Below are 20,203 nucleotides of genomic sequence, written 5' to 3' on the forward strand. Positions count from 1 at the left end.
GGAAGCCCCGGGACAATGGGAAGCCCCACAGCCCGGCTCAGCCCCGGCCCCCGAGAGAGGCTGAGGTCACCTTGGCCTCTGGCCCTTCCCCCTGCCGGGACCCCGAGGTGTGCGGTCCCCCCCTTTCCTCACCCCCAGCAATGACCCTCCAAGGGGCTGGGCCAACGCTTCTAGGAGGAGGAGCCACGGGCTGGGCCAGGCCAGGAGAGGGCTTCCGAGCCGGACAGAGGATGCAGGAGTGACCGGAGAAGAATTGGGGGCGGGGGACCCCGAGACAGGAGACCAAAGCTGCAGCAACGACGGGACGCCACGTGGGGGAGGGGAGAGAGGGCAAGGAGAGGAGGCGGCAGGGGCTCAGCCGCCGTGGGGGAGGGGGCGCTCCTGAAAGGGGCGGTGGCAGGACCCAGGAGGGAGGGGAGGCTGCGGGCGATGGGGGGCTGCACACACACTCACAGGCACCTCACGAACGCTAGTACTGGCGCACACTCAGGAGCTTGTACACACGCGTGTGCGAGACACCACGGCCACAGACAGGCTTCAAGGAGCGGGGCTCAGCAGTGCCCACGCGCGTGCGCACTGTCAGGACCGAAGCCAGGGGACCCTCCTCCTGCCCGAAGCTAACAGAGGGAGCCGGGGCCACGCGTGCGCAGTGACACAAATCGCAGGGCTCGCTCAGTCCGGGGATTTGGAAAGGTTTTCTTCAGCCCCACAATTCAGCCCGCGGCTTTCCGGAATTGTCGTCCGGCGGTCACGGGCGCACAGGCTGCTGGGAAACCTTAGCTTCGGTCACCCCGGCGTTTGTGGGCAAGGTCCCGGCTCTGCTTGTCAGGGGCGGCCCTGACTTCCCCCGGCTTTCCTCGAGGAGCCAACGGCTTTCACTTGGGCGGCTGCGGTCTCTGTGGGCGGGATCCGCCAGCCCGAGGAAGTCACCGCCGGCGGCGCCTCTGGCTTCTCCCTCCCTTCGTCGGGGTCGCGGCTGTTTGGGGTCTGTAAGGGGGAGCTCCGAGCCCCTTCCCCTTCTCTCCTCCACCTCCCCCGGTACACAACAGGCGTTTAATAAAGGTTCCCTGACTGGAGCTGCTCGCCTCGGACAGGCCTCGCCTCTGCCCGCAGCTCTGCCGAGACAATGGAGGCCCGGGAAGCTGCGCTGGAAGCTGAAGCCCGTGGCCGGAGTTGAGGAGGCGGAGCCTCCCAGGCTTGGGGAGCAGGAGAAAGAATGCTTGGGATGGAGAGATGACATGGGTTCTTCATGGGACAGGAGGCTGGAGCCCCTGGACGGAAGAGTCCCTGTGGGGAGTGAAATAGGAGGAGAGAGGAAGGGCTTTGAAGGACTTTGAAAAGCTAACAGGATTTTGTATTTGATCCTCGGAGCAGAGGGGAGGCCCTGCATGTGTTTAGAGACAGAGGTCGTTGGACATGACTGGAGCAGTGCTTTAGGGAAATCCCTGAAATGACTGAACGGAGGATGGATCGGAGGAGGGAAAGGCCCATCAGCAAGCGATTGCAGGAATCTAGGGAGGAAGGGAGGACGAGCGTCAGAGCAGAGAAGAGGATTTACTGGAGAAATGTCACAAGGACAAAATCAAGAGATGATAACATGAGAATGATTGTGAGGGAATGGTTACATCTCCAATAATAGATGATGTTAGTTTCTTCAGAGATGGAGAAACTGGCATCTCCCGGAATGTTTTTAAAGAAGAGTGTGAAAAAGGGATTAGAGGAATGGGATGAAAATTGGAAAAATAGGAAGCTAGGAGTTCAATGAGGAGATGTCTACACTGTCTTACAAGGAAGACATAATTAGGGGCTAAATGAGTGGCAGCCTGAATGGAGAGAGGGAACTGGATGCAAGAGATAGCATGAGCATAATGCTGAGATTTGCCAATTAACTGAACACTTTGGGGAAGGGCAGAGAAGATTTGAGAATGATGCAGAAGTTTTGAGCTCAGCAGATTATAAGAATAGCTGTATAAAAAAGTTTGTAGAAAACTTACGTTTGGAGAACGAATGAATCTGAGGGAGTGAGGGCATAATGTGCTCCATTTTGGACATGTTAGTTTGAGGTGTCTGTGGGGCATCCAGTGGGAGATATGCAGAGCAGGAACTGATGTGGCATTAGATGCCGACTGATAGCGAATTAGAGCTTAGGAGGAAGACACTAGGAATCTCTTCTAGGAGAGAAGAAATATCTCTTTTTGACTGTTAAAAAAAGCCAACTGCTAATCATTGCCTTGTGACAAACAAAGGAACACAAAGTCTAGGGTGCTGAAGATTGAACAAAAGAAATTTTTAGTGACGATATTGCCCGATTTCATCCAAGAACATATTAACATCATTGTCAAAAGAAAGCCAGATAAACCTGTAAGATCTTCTTCTTCAGCCTATAAAACACCCACCAAAAATGTTTTTTTTGGGATTGTTGACTTCCAATGGGCATGAAAGTCTTGCCACCCATCAATGGGAATGCTCAACCCTGATTAAATAGATTTCTATAACAAGAAATAAGAATGTTCCAAAACTACAGAAATTCCTAAATGGGAATGAAATATCACAATACAACATTGCATCATACCATTTAACAAAAACTTAATGAATTTATCTAAGAGGTAGAGATAAACCTGCATCACTAACCTGGGGCCTCACCTAAATTAATGTCATTGAAATCTTATAAGAAATAACTCATGCTACTTTGAGAAAAAATGCATAATCCATAATTATCCATAAAACATTTTATTGTGTGTGTCAATCAAACAAATTGTGACATTGTTCCAATTCAATCACATGCCATGGCATTGGGTTCTGACATAATTCATTTCACTTTGACATTTGCTTTCATAATTAGGAAGTTTTACATTATGAGGCATCTGTAATGTTCTCTGTTGAGGTTTTCTTGGTGTCTCCCGAGGCAGCCTTCATTTCAGTTCAGTAATCACCACACATGCAGCTAGGGATTAAGGTCCAAATCCTTTATTGTCTCTTTCCAAGTCTTTTCTACTTTCCTGTGGTCCGGTTAGCTTTCTTAGAGGCTTATCTCTTTCCTTGGTTCTGAGAGCTTGAGCTCTTGCCATCAGTCCTTGGTCTTTTCTGCCTCTGCCAGCTACTTGAGGTCCTCTTGAATGTGTCTTGGTTTCTGTGGGGGAGGCAGGAGGACTGCTTTATTATAAAGACAATCTTTGCCATCATAATTTATATACCGTGTTACAGAAATGCTTGTTTTAACCCAATAATAAAAAAATGAAAGAATGGTTTTCAAAAATTTAAAAGAAAGGAAGATTTGGGAGCTGTGATCAATTCAATGACCAATCATCATGACAGAAGATTAAGAATGAAACATACTCCTGACCTTTGTAAACAAAGAACCCACAGATTCAGAGCACTAATTGAAACTTTTTTTTGACTTGAATTTATTTTGCTTAACTCTCCATCTTTACAAAAGGGATAATTTTTCTTTCTTAATGGACATGAAATCATATTTTTATTGGAAAGTAATTTAAAAAACCCCAAATATAGCACTCAATATACAAAATCAGCATAATCCTAATTCTGGATTTTGTGCTCCTATTAATGAACCCTAGTTTCATATCAGCTATTGGTGGCTGCTTTCTTCTACTGTTGATTAATTTTGAGTTTGTGATCGACTACAATAGATTTTTTTGACAATGCTCAAGCCATAACTTTCCCACCTAATAATTACAGAGTCAGTATTTTGAACTCATTTTATTCCTATTACACTTCATGTTGTAACAGTTTGCCCATAATATAGTAAGTACTTCATAACGCTGATAGTCTCAACCTTCCTTCAGGAAATGACCTAGATGAAAGTTTAATTAGTATCTTCAATAGAAGCAAAAGCAACAGGATTCCAGTGGGCACAGAGTCCTTGGTGCTAGGCATGGTGATGCCATGTTTAGACCCTCTGCAAAGAAAGGACTTCAGCTTGGCTCTTTTGTAATGAGAGATTTAGCTAAAGGAGCAAATGGGGGGAGTCCAAGTTGGCTCCTGGCTGGGTTTCAGGGAGGGCGTCCATTTGTTTGGTGGGGGCTGGGAAACCTGAGAAGATCATTAGAACAAGGGGTGGGACAGCCTATGTTGGCTCACATCCCATCTGTCAGATCTGAGAAGCTCCAAGCTCCAGCAATCCAGTCAGTGAACCTTTATTAAACGCCTATTGTGCACCGGGGGAGGTGGAAGAGAGAAGGGAAAAGGGGGCTTGAAGCTCACCATTACAAACACCAAACAGCTGTGACCCAGGCTAAGGGAGGGAGAAGCCCGGAGGCCCCACCAGCTGTGACTTCCTTGGGATTATGGATCACTACAGAGACCGCAGCCTCGAAAAGTTAAAGCCATTTGCTCCTCAGAGGAAAGCCAGGATAAGGCGGGTAAGCTTCCTTACAAGCAGAGCCGTGATCTTTCCAACAAATGTCGGGATGATCAAAGCTAAGGTTTTCCCAGTAGCGTGTGTGATGGTGACTGTTGGACGATAATTCCAGAAAGCTGCGCTGAATTGTGGGGCCAAAGAAAAACTTTAAAAGTCCCCAGGACTGAGCACAGCCCTGCGGTTTGTGTCACTGGGCAAGAGTGGCCTCAGTTTTGGCTGATAGCCTCGGGCAAAAGGAGGGTGCCATGGCTTCAGTCCTGACAGTGCGCAGGCACATGGGCACTGCTGAGCCCTAGTCCTTGAAGCCTGTCTGTGGCCATGGTTTCTCTTAAGGGTGTGTGTACATAGTGCATGTGTAAAAGCTCCTGAGTTTGCACCAGTACAAGCGTTTGTTAGGTGCCTGTGAGTGTGTGTGTGTGCAGCTCCCTCATCTCCCACAGCCTCCCCTCCCTATACTACCAAGTGGTATAGCATCTAACTTTCTAAAGGAAAAGTTAAGAGATTGCAAGAAGAAATAGACAGTAAAACTATAATAGTGGGAGATCTCAACCTTGCACTCTCAGATTTAGACAAATCAAACCACAAAACAAATAAGAAAGAAATTTAAAAAGTAAATAGAACATTAGAAAAACTAGGTATGATAGACCTTTGGAGAAAACTGAATGGCAATAGAAAGGAATATACTTTCTTCTCAGCAGTTCATGGATCCTATACAAAAAATAGATCATATATTAGGACATAAAAGATCTCAAAATTAAATGTAGGAAGGCAGAAATACTAAATGCCTTCTTCTCAGATCACAATGCAATAAAAGCTACATTCAGTAAAAAGTTAGGGGTAAATAGACCAAAAAGTAATTGGAAAATGAACAATCTCATCTTAAAGAATGACTGGGTGAAACAGGTAATAATTTCACCCAAGATAATGACAATGATGAGACATCACACCAAAATCTGGGGGTTGCAGCTAAAGCAGTAATAAGGGGAAATTTTATATCTTTAGAGGCTTATTTGAAGAAAATAGAGAAAGAGAAAATTAACGAATTGGGCCTGCAACTTAAAAAGCTAGAAAAAGACCAAATTTAAAACCCCCAACCAAAAATTAAACTTGAAATACAAAAATTAAAAGGAGAAATCAATAATATTGAAAGTAAAAAAACTATTGAATTAATAAATAAAACCAAGAGTTGGTTTTATGAAAAGGCCAATAAAATAGATAAAACTTTGGTAAATTTGATCAGAAAAAGAAAGAGGAAAATCAAATTGTTAGTCTTACAAATGAAAAGGGGGATCTTTCCACCAATGAAGAGGAAATTAGAGAAATAATAAGGAGTTACTTTGCCCAACTTTATGCCAATAAATTTGATAACTTAAGTGAAATGGATGACTTCCTCCAAAAATATAGGCTCCCTAGATTAACAGAGGAGGAGATAAACTGCTTAAATAGTCCCATTTCAGAAAAAGAAATAGAACAAGCTATTAATCAATTCCCCAGGAAAAAATCCCCAGGACCAGATGGATTCACATGTGAATTCTACCAAACATTTAAAGAACAATTAGCCCCAATGTTATATAAATTATTTGAAAAAATAGGGGATGAAGGAGTCCTACCAAACTCCTTTTATGACACAGACATGGTACTGATACCTAAACCAGGTAGATCGGAAACTGAGAAAGAAAATTATAGACCAATTTCCTTAATGAATATTGATGCTAAAATCTTAAATAAGATATTAGCAAAAAGACTTCAGAAAATCATCTCCAGGATAATACACTATGATCAAGTAGGATATATTCCAGGAATGCAGGGCTGGCTTAATATTAGGAAAACTATTAATATAATTGACCATATTAATAATCAAATTAATAAGAACCATATGATCATCTCAATAGATGCAGAAAAAGCATTTGACAAAATCCAACATCCATTCCTACTAAAAACTCTTGAGAGTATAGGAATAAATGGACTATTCTTTAGAATAATCAGGAGCATATATTTAAGACTGTCAGTAAGCATAATATGCAATAGAAATAAACTGCAACCTTTCCCAGTAAAATTAGGAGTGAAACAAGGTTGCCCACTATCACCATTACTATTCAATATAGTACTAGAAACGCTAGCCTCGGCAATAAGAGCTGAGAAAGAGATTCAAGGAATTAGAGTAGGAAATGAGGAAATCAAACTATCACTTTTTGCAGATGACCTGATGGTATACTTAGAGAACCCCAAAGACTCTGCTAAAAAGCTATTAGAAATAATTCAAAATTTCAGCAAAGTGGCAGGATACAAAATAAATCCACATAAATCCTCAGCATTTTTATATATCACTAACAAAATGGAACAGCAAGAGATACAAAGAGAAATTCCATTCCAAACAAATGTTGAGAGTATAAAGTATTTGGGAATCCATCTACCAAAGAATAGTCAGGAATTATATGAGAAAAATTACAAAACACTTGCCACAAAAATAAAATCAGATTTAAATAATTGGAAAGATATTCAGTGCTCTTGGATAGGCCGAGCAAATATAATAAAGATGACAATACTCCCCAAACTAATCTATTTATTTAGTGCTATACCAACCAGACTCCCAAGAAACTATTTCAATGACCTAGAAAAAATAACAACAAAATTCATATGGAAGAATAAAAGGTCGAGAATTGCAAGGGAACTAATGGAAAAAAACTCAGAGGAAGGTGGTCTAAGTATACCTGATCTAAAGCTATATTATATAGCAGCAGTCACCAAAACCATTTGGTATTGGCTAAGAAATAGACCGGTAGATCAGTGGAACAGATTAGATACAAAGGACAAAAAAGGGTACATCTATAGCAATCTAATATTTGACAAACCCAAAGATACCAACATTAGGGACAAAAATTCATTATTTGGAAAAAACTGTTGGGAAAACTGGAAATTAATATGGCAGAAATTAGATATGGATCCACAATTAACACCATATACCAAGATAAGATCAAAATGGGTCCATGATTTAGGCATAAAGAGTGAGATAATAAATAGATTAGAGGAACAGAGGATAGTCTACCTCTCAGACCTGTGGAGGAGGAAGGAATTTATGACCAGAGGAGAACTAGAGATCATTATTGATCACAAAATAGAAGATTTTGATTACATCAAATTAAAAAGTTTCTGTACAAACAATACTAATGCAAACAAGATTAGAAGGGAAGTAACAAATTGGGAAGATATTTTGAAAAGCAAAGGTTCTGACAAAGGTCTCATTTCCAAAATATATAGAGAACTGACCCTAATTTATAAGAAACCAAACCATTCTCCAATTGATAAATGGTCAAAGGATATGAACAGAAAATTCTCAAATGAAGAAATTGAAACTATATCCACTCATATAAAAGAGTGTTCCAAATCACTACTGATCAGAGAAATGCAAATTAAGACAACTCTGAGATACCACTACACACCTGTCAGATTGGCTAAGATGACAGGAACAAATAATGATGAATGTTGGAGGGGCTGTGGGAAAACTGGGACACTGATGCATTGCTGGTGGAGTTGTGAAAGAATCCAGCCATTCTGGAGAGCAATTTGGAACTATGCCCAAAAAGTTATCAAACTGTGCATACCCTTTGACCCAGCAGTCCTGCTATTGGGCTTATATCCCAAAGAAATACTAAAGAGCGGAAAGAGACCTGTATGTGCCAAAATGTTTGTGGCAGCTCTTTTTATTGTAGGTAGAAACTGGAAGATGAATGGATGTCCATCAGTTGGAGAATGGTTGGGTAAATTATGGTATATGAAGGTTATGGAATATTATTGCTCTGTAAGAAATGACCAGCAGGAGGAATACAGAGAGGCCTGGAGAGACTTACATCAACTGATGCTGAGTGAAATGAGCAGAACCAGAAGATCACTGTACACTTCAACAACAATACTGTATGAGGATGTATTCTGATGGTAGTGGAAATCTTCAACATAAAGAAGAGCCAACTCACTTCCAGTTGATCAATGATGGACAGAGGTAGCTACACCCAGAGAAGAAACACTGGGAAGTGAATGTAAATTGTTAGCACTAATATCTGTCTGCCCAGGTTACATGTACCTTCGGAATCTAATGCTTATTGTGCAACAAGAAAATGGTATTTACACACATGTATTGTATCTAGGTTATATTGTAACACATGTAAAATGTATGGGATTGCCTGTCATCAGGGGGGAGGGAGTAGAGGGAGGGGGGACAATTTGGAAAAATGAATACAAGGGATAATATTATAAATATATATATATATATATATATATATATATATATATATATATATATAAAAGAAAGAAAGTGCATTGTGGGCTAGAAGGTGGTTAGAAGCAAACACATTTGAGGAGGGACAGGATGAAACAAAAGTGCAAAAAACTGGGAAGACTTAGATACAATGATTCAAAGGGAAGTGACTGGCACCTGGGAAACATTGTACACCATGAAAAGCAATATTGTATAATGAGGGATGTAGCAATTCCCAGCAACACAATGAACTATGACATTCTGCAAAGACTAATGATGAAAGGCTATCCACTATCACAAAAAAATAATAGTCTGACTACGAATTGAAGAATGCTATTTTTGTGTTCTTTCTTTGTTTCTTTTCTTTTATAGAATGACTAAAATGGAAATTTTTACATGATTGCATATGGATTAATATTATCTAAATGCTTGTGAAGTCAAGGAGTGGGCAACATCAAGAAAGATGGAAAAATCAAAGATGGAACACAAAACTTTAAAAAAGAATTTATCATTTTAGCATGCAAATGAAAACAACAAATGTTAAATATTTTAGAAAATAAAAATAATTTAAAATAATATAGTTAAAACATCTGCTAACCTATTCATAAGTGGTCTGATGTGTCTCTATTGTTCTGTAGTACATAGAGAGCAATGGAAATAGAAGGAATATTTTAATACCAGGTCAGACTTTTATGATTCTTTATACTTCACATAACTTTGCTCTGCAGATAAGTTTTAAGAAAAGAATATCTAGAAGGAGAAAGTTCATAAGAGCCAAATAGGCCTGAGTTGCTATTACTAGAAACTAAAACCTTTTTAGAGGACCCAATCTACATGATGTTTGAACCCACATTTGAACTCAGGTCTTGACTCCAGAGCTGGCCCTTTGTCCATTGAACTATCCAACTGCCCAACTAGTTCCTAGAAAAACTCATTATCTGAAAATGTGAATTGTGTAAGAACTGCTTTTGAGCTGCTTAATTCTGGATAGCAGATGTACTTCCCAGGTGCTAAGGGAAATTAATTTAGACTCTTGAGATATTCTGAAATGACTTCTCACCACCACCACCACAACCACCACCATAATCACCACCACAGCAACAGGAACTCAAATCAACAGGGAGTCACTCCTCACATCAATTTGTATATGGTCATGGGTCCAAAGGAGTCGAGAAAAAGATGGAATGTTGAAAAAGAAAGAGACTTTAAGAAAAAAAAAAGTTTTCAAAAAGTTTTAAAACAAAGAGATGAAAACTATAATGTATGGCTAGAAATTGCAGAGAGAAAAAATTAGATTCTGTGTAATGTAAAAATCTCTCCATCTTCTGAATCAGTAAAATAGGTTGCCTTGCAATATACGGAGCTTTCCATTCCTGAGATCTTCAAGTGAAGGCTAAATAATAATTTATTAAGGAACTGATAATATCTCTGCTCCTTTCCAACTCTGAGATCCTATAATATTCCTTCCCTCTTTTGATGAAGTGATTGATTTCTCATTTTGTCAAAGGACTCATGCAAACATATATATATGTATATATATATATATATATATATACACATACATATATATATGCATATATATATATATTACACCCTGGGGGTCATTAAAATGATTATTTTGTTTTATCATGATTATATAACAGATGAGCCCCTTCCTTTCTAGAAAATCATTGAAGATATTATTATAGGTATTATTTCCTTTGTGCATCAATTTATATGCATATCTGTAAAGTATTTGGTGAAGATATCATTCTGGGTATATTGTGCAAAGGTGTACAAAACAGAGAAAAAGTACAGTGAAAAAATTGCCCCTTTTTAATTCTTAAGGGCACTATTAGCATCTTTCATCGTTCATGTAGAGAGGAACAGGTTTGATCAATGGCCTTATGTAGTAACCCAGAATTGAGCTGGGAAAGGCCCTTGGCTGGTGACTGAAGCTCCAGATTGCAATTTTGACAGAATTTGCTGGTGGGAGAACTGAGTATTGAAAAGCTAATGAGAGGTGTGAGGCTTTTCTTGATTAGTGGATGAGTATGGTGCCCTTTAGCATGGAAGCAGATCTAGGTCTGAATGTTCCTAGTGAATTGGGGCTGATCTTGTTGGACCTTTATTATGGTGTCCCAGAAGAAGTTTGTGGCTCCCTTGAATTTAAGAGCTGGGGATGGATTACACTGAACAAAAGCAGGCTTCTGATTGAAATCCAATCTTATCTATAGATCATGGAGTATCTACTAAGTGTGTTCTATGTGCCAGGGAACAAATATATATTTGTCCTTTCCTCCCATTCCATGTGTAATATCTCTCTCTCTCCCTCTCTCTTTCTCTCTGTCTGTCTTCCCCCCTCTCATCTTGTCCATCATTTGACTTTTTAAATCAAAAAGTGGCAACTACCTCATGCATTCCAAATTTGCTGATAATTTATTGGAAAGAATCAGAAACACAGAATTAGAAGCCTAAAGATCTTTACAAGTTAGAACAATACACAAGATGTTACAACATGAAATGTATTAGGAGGACTGATGTAATGGGACACTGTGTCTCCCTGATCTTTGTGGAGGGTGGGCCACCTGGCCTGGGGAAATTCCTAAAAATGATCCTCAGTCTCCTACCTCATTCCCGTGAAAATCTCCTACCTCCAAATAATTTGAGAATCAGTTTGGTCTGGGAAACAATCACCACACTTTATTGAACTGAAACTTAGCCCTTAATCACTCCCTAGCCCCAAACCATAGAAGGCTAATAAAAAGTGATCCTGTACCCCAAACCTTTGCTCAATTCTTATTTGGAACTAGCCCTTTGGGAAGTGGTTTGTCAGTGTAATAAATCCATTTTTTTACCAAAACCGTCACCTGCAGATCATGCATTGAAATTATTTCACAAAACCCTGCAACACCAGCCTGGGGACTCCATTGCTGTTAGAGTATCTCTCACCCCTCACTTCTCACACCTCAACAATGCCAAGGAAAGAAATTTGGCAGAATCCATTAAAGGTCAGGACCCAAGTCTGTTATGAAGTGGGAGTACTCTGCTGATTGGCAGGCTGAATACATAGAGGGGTTTAGCCCTCTAAAAGGGGTAGTTTTCTCCAAGGAGAATGACCCTCACAAGGTGTGTTGGGAAATGAGAAGAAAGACACCACAAAGAATGGGGAAAGGGTGATGAGAAAAACACCAAGAGGCAGAATGCAGTGATGGGCACAAAGGGTGCAACAAAGATGGAGTTGTGGGGCATGGACAATGTTAGAGCATAAATTTAACCTCAGGAGTTTGACATAGCTTGGATTTCTTATTGGACACAGCCAGGTGGGGTTCCCACCAGATTGTAGGGTCCCAGAGTTGTGTTTTCCTTTTTTCAACACAAATAGATCATAAGATTTAAAGATTTTATGAGCTAATTTATTATCTACTTGGTATCATTTTTGGCATTTGCCTCTCTCCATTTGTCAAGACAGTCATGATGGCTGATCAAAGAGTTTTCTGAAATTTCTTGGTGTCCTTTGTTGGGATAATTGACATTGCTCAAACTTCACATGAAGGAATTGTAGGACAAGAAGATGAGCTGGTCACATGGCAAGGAAGAGTCAGAGCAAGTGCCCTACAGATAGCAGGAGAAAGTAAAGAAGGACTCCATCATATTGATGGATCCTCTGGGAATTTATGTGCAACCCAGACAAGAATTACAGGATGGATACAAACATTCATCTTCATTATTGCAATTTCAATTGAAAAGATTGCTGCTCAAGCTTTCTGAATATTTAAGGAATCAATGCATATATTCTTTCTCATACATCCTGGGATAAGAGTTTCTACTGAAGTTACTAATTAAACTTTCATTTAGGCTTTGTCCTGAAGGAAAGTTGAGTCCATCAGCATTATGAAGTACTTACTATGATACACACATTGTTCTAAGCAGTTGGGAAAATACCAAAAAACAGTCTTCTCCTCCCCAACCCAAATAATCTTTACTCTAATAAAACTTATATTCTGAGTAAGAGGAGGAAGGAAAGGGAGGGAACAAGAGTCTATAAGCAGTATCTAAAGTGTTACAAAACTCTTAATTTACTTTTGAACTTTAATGAGTCCAGGCATATAATCATGTATACAAATGGCATATAAACTTGAAACAGATGACATCTGAAAGTTTAATTATTTCCTTTCTTTTACATTTATGAAGTTTTTAAAGTTTTGAATAATAATTTGTCATTTTAGTTCAATTTTTTGGATGATACTTTCTCAAACTAGAGTAGACGAGGTCTTCATTCTTGCCATCTTGGATACCTGACCAATCTTCATTTAATTTTGTTGTTATTGTTGAGGATCACATCAAAGTTGTCAAAAATCCTCTTTGGGGGCTGATTTTGAAACTAGAATCCTAGCTTCATATGACATCTTCTCAGTTACTGAGCAACAACTGATGAAAACATTTATGAAGTTCAAAAATTGACTGGAGCAATGAAGTATATCAAAATATGGTGATTATCTTAAATTTTAATACTAAATATTCAGTATTTAAAAATTTTTAAGAAATCAACCTTTGGCATATTATTACACTTATTTATATTTATCCTTCAGAAATTATTAAAGCTGAAAACAGAACTAAAAATTTGGAAAACTATGAAACATTCAGAGTACACAGAAGATAATCTTGGGTGCAGCTAAGTGGTACAGCTTATAGAACATGAGGCTTCCATTAGGAAGACCTGAGTTCTAATCTGATCTCAAGAAAGGTGACCCTGTTATGACATTGATGTTTAATGGCTCACTATTAGGAAAAGCCAGAAGTCAAAGAATGATGAAAAAGCAATTGATTTTTGTAAGGAGGATAATTAATTTTTTAGATTTAGCTGAAATGACAGTCCATTCTTGAGTTTGGTCCAGGAGCACCCTAGTCCGTTGATTCCAACTCTAGGAGTCTAGCACGAACCAGGCATGATCACAGACTCACAGAAACAGGACCAGAAGGGATCTTAGAGGTCTTTAAGACAAATCTTGTTTTATAAATCACAAAACAGTGAGTAAGGGAACTTGTGACTTATGCAAGGTCACACAAAGTCAGAGGAAGGAAGAAAGAAAGGAAGCAAGGAAAGAAGGAAAAGAGGGAGAGATGGAGGGAGAAAGGGAGTATATTTTGTCATTCAGCTTTTTGTGACATTGACATTTGTGTAAATAGTTAAGGATGATCCTTGTTCCTTTGGACTCAAACCCAATAAAGAAAATTAGGGTCTAAAGACAAGCCTGAGGGTCATCCATTTCTGTGTGTTTGTGTATTCCCCCCTACACAATAGGGTTGACTGTTTAAATCCAGGTGAATGGTACTCTTTAAGGAACTGAATATAGAAAGTAGGAGAGAAACTAAAACTGAACATATTAAGAGCATTTCCTTACATATTTATGAATGTGTAATTTTCCCTAAGTTTCTATGGAAATGTTATCCCTTAGTGACATCCTTTTCTAAAAACACCTCAATAATTGTCATTATAAAATGTTTTTAAAATTACCACTTATTTCCTGGCTGAATCAATCAATCAGTCAGAGTCTTTGTGACTACATTTGAGTTTTTTTTGGGCAAAGATACTTTGTTCTGTTGCCATTTCCTTCTCTAGCTCAATTTACAGATGAGGTCAACTGTAACATATCCATTGTCATCTAGCTAACTAGGTTTCTGACCTGGGATTTGAATTCAAGTCTTCCTCACTCTGTAAGCTCTGTGTTCCATTTACTGTGCCATCTCTTTGTCAATTTTTCTAAAACAATTCATTCCTATTTTTAAATTATATATCTATATCTATATCTATATATAATTTATACATATTAGTTTTCTTCTGGTTTTCCCCACTGCATTGTGAGATTTTTAATGGAGGGACTGTCTATTGCTTCTTTTGGCTTCCAATCATTTGGCTCAATGTCTTACATATAAAAAGATCTTAATAAATGTTCATTGATTGATTGTATCACAATGATTTTCCCTTTCTTAGTCTGGCAAGTGAAATTAAGTATAAGACACAATGTATTGATACCAAAATTTCATCTTCAATTCTTCATTCCAATCATTTAATCAAAATTTTTCTAGATTCTTCCTCTGGTATCATTTTTAGAAAATTGTTTCATATGGAGAACTCTATTTTGGAAGGTGGAACCAAGAAGGCAGAAGAGTAGACAGGAGAAGGAAATGGAAAGATGGAATAGCAGAAATTAACTGACAAAAAAGCTGTTACACTGTTTAATGTTCTTATTGGTTTTCTGGAGGTCTCTGGACCAGCCTTTGTTTCAATTCAGTAATCACTGGGAGAATAGCCAGGTGTTAAAGTCCAAATTCTTTATTTTCTCCTTGCCTGGGGCTGGGCAGTATTCTGGAGAGACTTTCAGACCAGCCTTGGTCTCAGTGGGGGATATACAGGAGGCCAGCCTCCATGGTGGTGTGAGATGGAATGAATATGAACTCCCTGATGATAAGTGAGATGGTGTCTCTGAGTAAAACCTTTCCCACATTCCTTACATACAAATGGCTTCTCTCCAGTGTGAGTTCTCTGATGTACAATAAGACATCCTTTCTCATTGAAGGCTTTTCCACATTCATTACATACAAAGGGTTTCTCTCCAGTGTGAGTTCTCTGATGTACAGTAAGGTGTCCTCTCTTACTGAAGGCTTTTCCACATTCATTACATACAAAGGGTTTCTCTCCAGTGTGAATCCTCTGATGTGTAGTAAGGCTTCCTTGTTGCCTAAAGATTTTTCCACATTCATTACATACAAAGGGTTTCTCTCCAGTATGAACTCTATGGTGAATAGTGAGATTGGTGCTCTGACTAAAACCTTTCCCACATTGCTTGCATACAAATGGTTTCTCTCCAGTATGAGTTCTCTGATGTACAGCAAGGTATTCTCGATGGCGGAAGGCTTTTCCACAATCCTTACATAGAAAGGGTTTCTCTCTAGTATGAACTCTCTGATGAGTAGTGAGACGGTGTCTCACAGTAAAACCTTTCCCACATTCCGTACATACAAATGGTTTCTCTCCAGTGTGAGTTCTCTGATGTACAATAAGGCACTTTCTCTGGCTGAAGACTTTTCCACATTCGTTACATTCAAAGGGTCTCTCTGCTGTATGAACTCTCTGGTGAATAGTGAGATTGCACCTCTGCTTATAACCTTTCCCACATTGCTCGCATACAAAAGGTTTCTCTCCAGTGTGAGTTCTCTGATGTTCAGTAAGGTGTCCTTGAAGGCTGAAGGCTTTTCCACATTCCTTACATAGAAAGGGTTTCTCTCCTGTGTGAGTTCTCTGATGTTCAGTAAGGTGTCCACTCTGGCTGAAGCCTTTTCCACATTCCATACATAGAAAGGGTTTCTCTACAGTATGAACTCTCTGATGAACAGTGAGAGCGTTCCTCCAATTAAAACCTTTCCCACATTCCTTGCACACAAATGGTTTCTCTCCAGTGTGAGTTCTCTGATGTTCAGTAAGGAAATCTTGATGACACCCACTGGAATCTCTGCCCTTGGGACTCAAGGCTCCTTCTTGCTCCTTCAACACAGAGATCAGATCCAGTCTGGAAACAGGAATCCCCACAGAGAGCAGGTTCTGATAGTTCTCCAGCATCACATACCTGTGCAGGGCCCTCTGGGCAGGCTCCAGAAGCCTCCACTCCTCACTGGTGAAGTCCACAGCCACATCCTGGAAGGTCACGGGTTCCTGAGTTGGGGCCATGAGAAAGCCGGAAGTCACAGCCTCCTTGGGCTCCATCTGCTGCCTGGGGATGAGCAGAGTCTCCACAGGTCTCGGGGCTTCTCCAGTGAACTCGCCACTCCTGTCAGTTGAGCTGCTGAGTGTAGGGCTTCAGGTCCAGAGCCTCACTTGGGGGCCAAATATAGTGAGCCTCCAAATTGGGTCAAATAAATACACTAGGCTTTCTAGAGGCCCACACTGGGTGCCAAAGTGTAGTGTCCGGACTAGCTCTCTGGAGGATCTCCAGACCAGCCTTGGTCTTAGTGGAGGAGGGAGGGAGGCAGGAGAGCCACCAGGACAGTCCAAGATGAAGTGTCTCTTTCCAGTCTTCTCAGCCCTTAAATACCTCAGCATGATTACATCAGCACAGCACACTGAGCAAGTGTTAACTAGGGCAGCAGTGCATCCCATAGCACATTGTGTTAACACTTTTGTTAAGTATAAGTACCCTGCTGTTTACATGTAAACAGAACACAGGTGGTTACATTGACTTCTCCTGAGAGGTGAGAACACCAAAGAGAGGTGGGAAGATAATCAGACATGGTCAGCAGGTTCTCTCTGAGCCAAAGGCTCTTATACCTTACCCAGAGTTCCCCCACTCTCTGAGGCCCTCTGCCAATCAACACAAACACAAGTAGATGAAATGTCTCTTGGCATCAGCTTAGGGCGGGCTCCAGCACTTGGAACCATCCACCTGGGACAAATCTAGTTGGAAGACCCCAAGTGTTTGGAGGGAACAGGTGCTTCTCTTTCCCAGTCATCAAGAACCACAAGCTCCCAGGGAGCCAGGCAAGTCTCACCCCTGCCCTGGGCCTGAGTCATCCCCCCAGTGTCCCTTGAGGAGGGGGGGGCTCAAGCACTGCCAGGGCTGCCAGCCACTGCCCCCTCCTGGCCTCACCCAGGGAGACTCCGGGCCCAGGAAGAGCCGCATCCCCGGGGCCTCTGGCTCCTTGCAGCCCAAACCTCCCCCGGGACCGGCAGGGCGGCAGCCTGTGGGGAGGGCTCAGCCACAGCCAGGGAAGCCCCGGGACAATGGGAAGCCCCACAGCCCGGCTCAGCCCCGGCCCCCGAGAGAGGCTGAGGTCACCTTGGCCTCTGGCCCTTCCCCCTGCCGGGACCCCGAGGTGTGCGGTCCCCCCCTTTCCCCACCCCCAGCAATGACCCTCCAAGGGGCTGGGCCAACGCTTCTTGGAGGAGGAGCCACGGGCTGGGCCCGGCCAGGAGAGGGCTTCCGAGCCGGACAGAGGACGCAGGAGTGACCGGAGAAGAATTGGGGGCGGGGGACCCCGAGACAGGAGACCAAAGCTACAGCAACGACGGGACACCACGTGGGGGAGGGGAGAGAGGGCAAGGAGAGGAGGCGGCAGGGGCTCAGCCGCCGTGGGGGAGGGAGCGCTCCTGAAAGGGGCGGTGGCAGGACCCAGGAGGGAGGGGAGGCTGCGGGCGATGGGGGGCTGCACGCACACTCACAGGCACCTCACGAACGCTAGTACTGGCGCACACTCAGGAGCTTGTACACACGCACTGTGTACACGCGCACGTACGAGACACCTTGGTCATAGAAGACTGTGGCTCAAGGAGCGGGGCTCAGCCTGAGAGCGCGTGCGCACTGTCAGGACCGAAGCCAGGGGACCGTCCTCCTGCCCGAAGCTAACAGCGGGAGCCGGGGCCACGCGTGCGCAGTGACACAAACCGCAGGGCTCGCTCAGTCCGGGGATTTGGAAAGGTTTTCTTCAGCCCCACAATTCAGCCCGCGGCTTTCCGGAATTGTAGTCCGGCGGTCACGGGCGCACAGGCTGCTGGGAAACCTTAGCTTCGGTCACCCCGGCGTTTGTGGGCAAGGTCCCGGCTCTGCTTGTCAGGGGCGGCCCCGACTTCCCCCGGCTTTCCTCGAGGAGCCAACGGCTTTCACTTGGGCGGCCGCGGTCTCTGTGGGCGGGGATCCGCCAGCCCGAGGAAGTCACCGCCGGCGGCGCCTCCGGCTTCTCCCTCCCTTCGCCGGGGTCGCGGCTGTTTGGGGTCTGTAAGGGGGAGCTCCCTTCCCCTTCTCTCCTCCGCCTCCCCCGGTACACAACAGGCGTTTAATAAAGGTTCCCTGACTTGGAGCTGCTCGCCTCGGACAGGCCTCGCCTCTGCCCGCAGCTCTGCGGAGACAATGGAGGCCCGGGAAGCTGCGCTGGAAGCTGAAGCCCGTGGCCGGAGTTGAGGAGGCGGAGCCTCCCAGGCTTGGGGAGCAGGAGAAGGAATGCTTGGGATGGAGAGATGACATGGGTTCTTCATGGGACAGGAGGCTGGAGCCCCTGGACGGAAGAGTCCCTGTGGGGAGTGAAATAGGAGGAGAGAGGAAGGGCTTTGAAGGAGCAGCGGGGAGGCCCTGCCATGTGTTTAGAGACAGAGGTCGTTGGACAGGACTGGAGCAGTGCTTTAGGGAAATCCCTGAAATGACTGAACGGAGGATGGATGGGAGGAGGGAAAGGCCCATCAGCAAGCGATTGCAGGAATCTAGGGAGGAAGGGAGGACGAGCGGCAGAGCAGAGAAGAGGATTTACTGGAGAAATGTCACAAGGACAAAATCAATTTAATTCTGGTATGCTCAGTCCATCCTCTTTCCCATATAGCATTACTGTATCTGATGTCAAGAGGATCTGGAGCACTCCTTCCCAGGTCGGGGTCAGTTTGTCCTCCTTCCATGGCCGAACCATGACCCAGTGACACCTTTGAGGAGGGACAGGATGAAATGAGAGCAAAAAACTTGGGAAGACTTAGATACACTGATTCAAAGGGCAGTGAATGGAACCTGGGAAACACCATGAAAAGCAATATTGTACAATGAAGGAATGTAGCATTTTTTTTTATTCACTTTTCCAAATTATCCCCTCCCTCCCTCCACTCCCTCCCCCCCCCATGACAGGTAATCCCATACGTTTTACATGTGTTACAATATAACCTAGATACAATACATGTGTGTAAATACCATTTTCTTGTTGCACGGAATGTAGCATTTCTTAGAAACAGGATGATCAATGACATTTTGCAAGGACTAATGATGAAAGAGTATCCATTATCACACAAAAAAACCCCCCCAAAAATCTAATATCATCTGATTACTAATTGAGGAATGCTATTTTCATTTTCTTTCTTTGTTTCTTTTCTTTTACAGAATGACTAAAATCGAAATTTTTACATGATTCCACATATATAAACAATATCTAAATGCTTATCAAGTCAAGGAGTGAGCAGCATAAAGAAAGATAGAAAATGGGAGTTGGAACACAAAACTTTAAAAATAAATTTTCATTTTAGCATGCAAATAGGAAACAATAAAATGTTAAATATTGACAAATTCACGGTTAAATATTTTAGGAAATAAAAATAATCTTAAACAAAATAGTTAAAACATTTGCTAACCTATTCTTAAGTGGTCTAATGTGTCTCTATGGTTCTGTAGTACATAGAGAGCAACGGAAATAGAAGGAATATTTCAACACCAGGTCAGACTTTTGTGATTCTTTATATCTCACATCTTTGCTCTACAGATAAGTTAAGAAAATACCTTGAAGAAGATTCATAAGAACCCAATAGGCCTGAGTTGCTACTAGTAGAAACTAAAAATAGGAAACCTTTTTAGAGGACCTCATGTACATGATGTCTGAAGCCACATTTGAACTCAGGGCTTGACTCCAGCACGGGTCCTTTATCCTCTGAACCATCCACTACCCAGGCAGTTCCTAGAAAAACTAATTAGCTGACTTTTGAGCTGCTTAATTCTGGATAGCAGATGCACTTCCCAGGTGCTAAGAGAAATTAATTTAGACTCTTGAGATATTCTGAAATGACTTATCACCAC

The 20,203-nt window shown here is 42.2% G+C and overlaps 1 protein-coding gene and 1 gene segment (V, D, J or C); both read right to left on the bottom strand.

Annotated features, from left to right (window-relative positions):
• The window catches only part of LOC141556155 (immunoglobulin lambda variable 9-49-like), a 1,090,947-nt gene that overhangs the window by 230,030 nt on the left and 840,714 nt on the right, over positions 1-20,203 (bottom strand).
• LOC141556044 (uncharacterized) lies at positions 10,231-17,441 on the bottom strand. The gene has a single exon (XM_074289525.1). The coding sequence runs from the start codon at positions 16,372-16,374 to the stop codon at positions 14,992-14,994; it is 1,383 nt and encodes a 460-aa protein (XP_074145626.1). The 5' UTR covers positions 16,375-17,441; the 3' UTR covers positions 10,231-14,991.

The sequence above is a fragment of the Sminthopsis crassicaudata genome, chromosome 1, assembly GCF_048593235.1.
Source record: "Sminthopsis crassicaudata isolate SCR6 chromosome 1, ASM4859323v1, whole genome shotgun sequence".
NCBI lineage: Eukaryota > Metazoa > Chordata > Mammalia > Dasyuromorphia > Dasyuridae > Sminthopsis > Sminthopsis crassicaudata.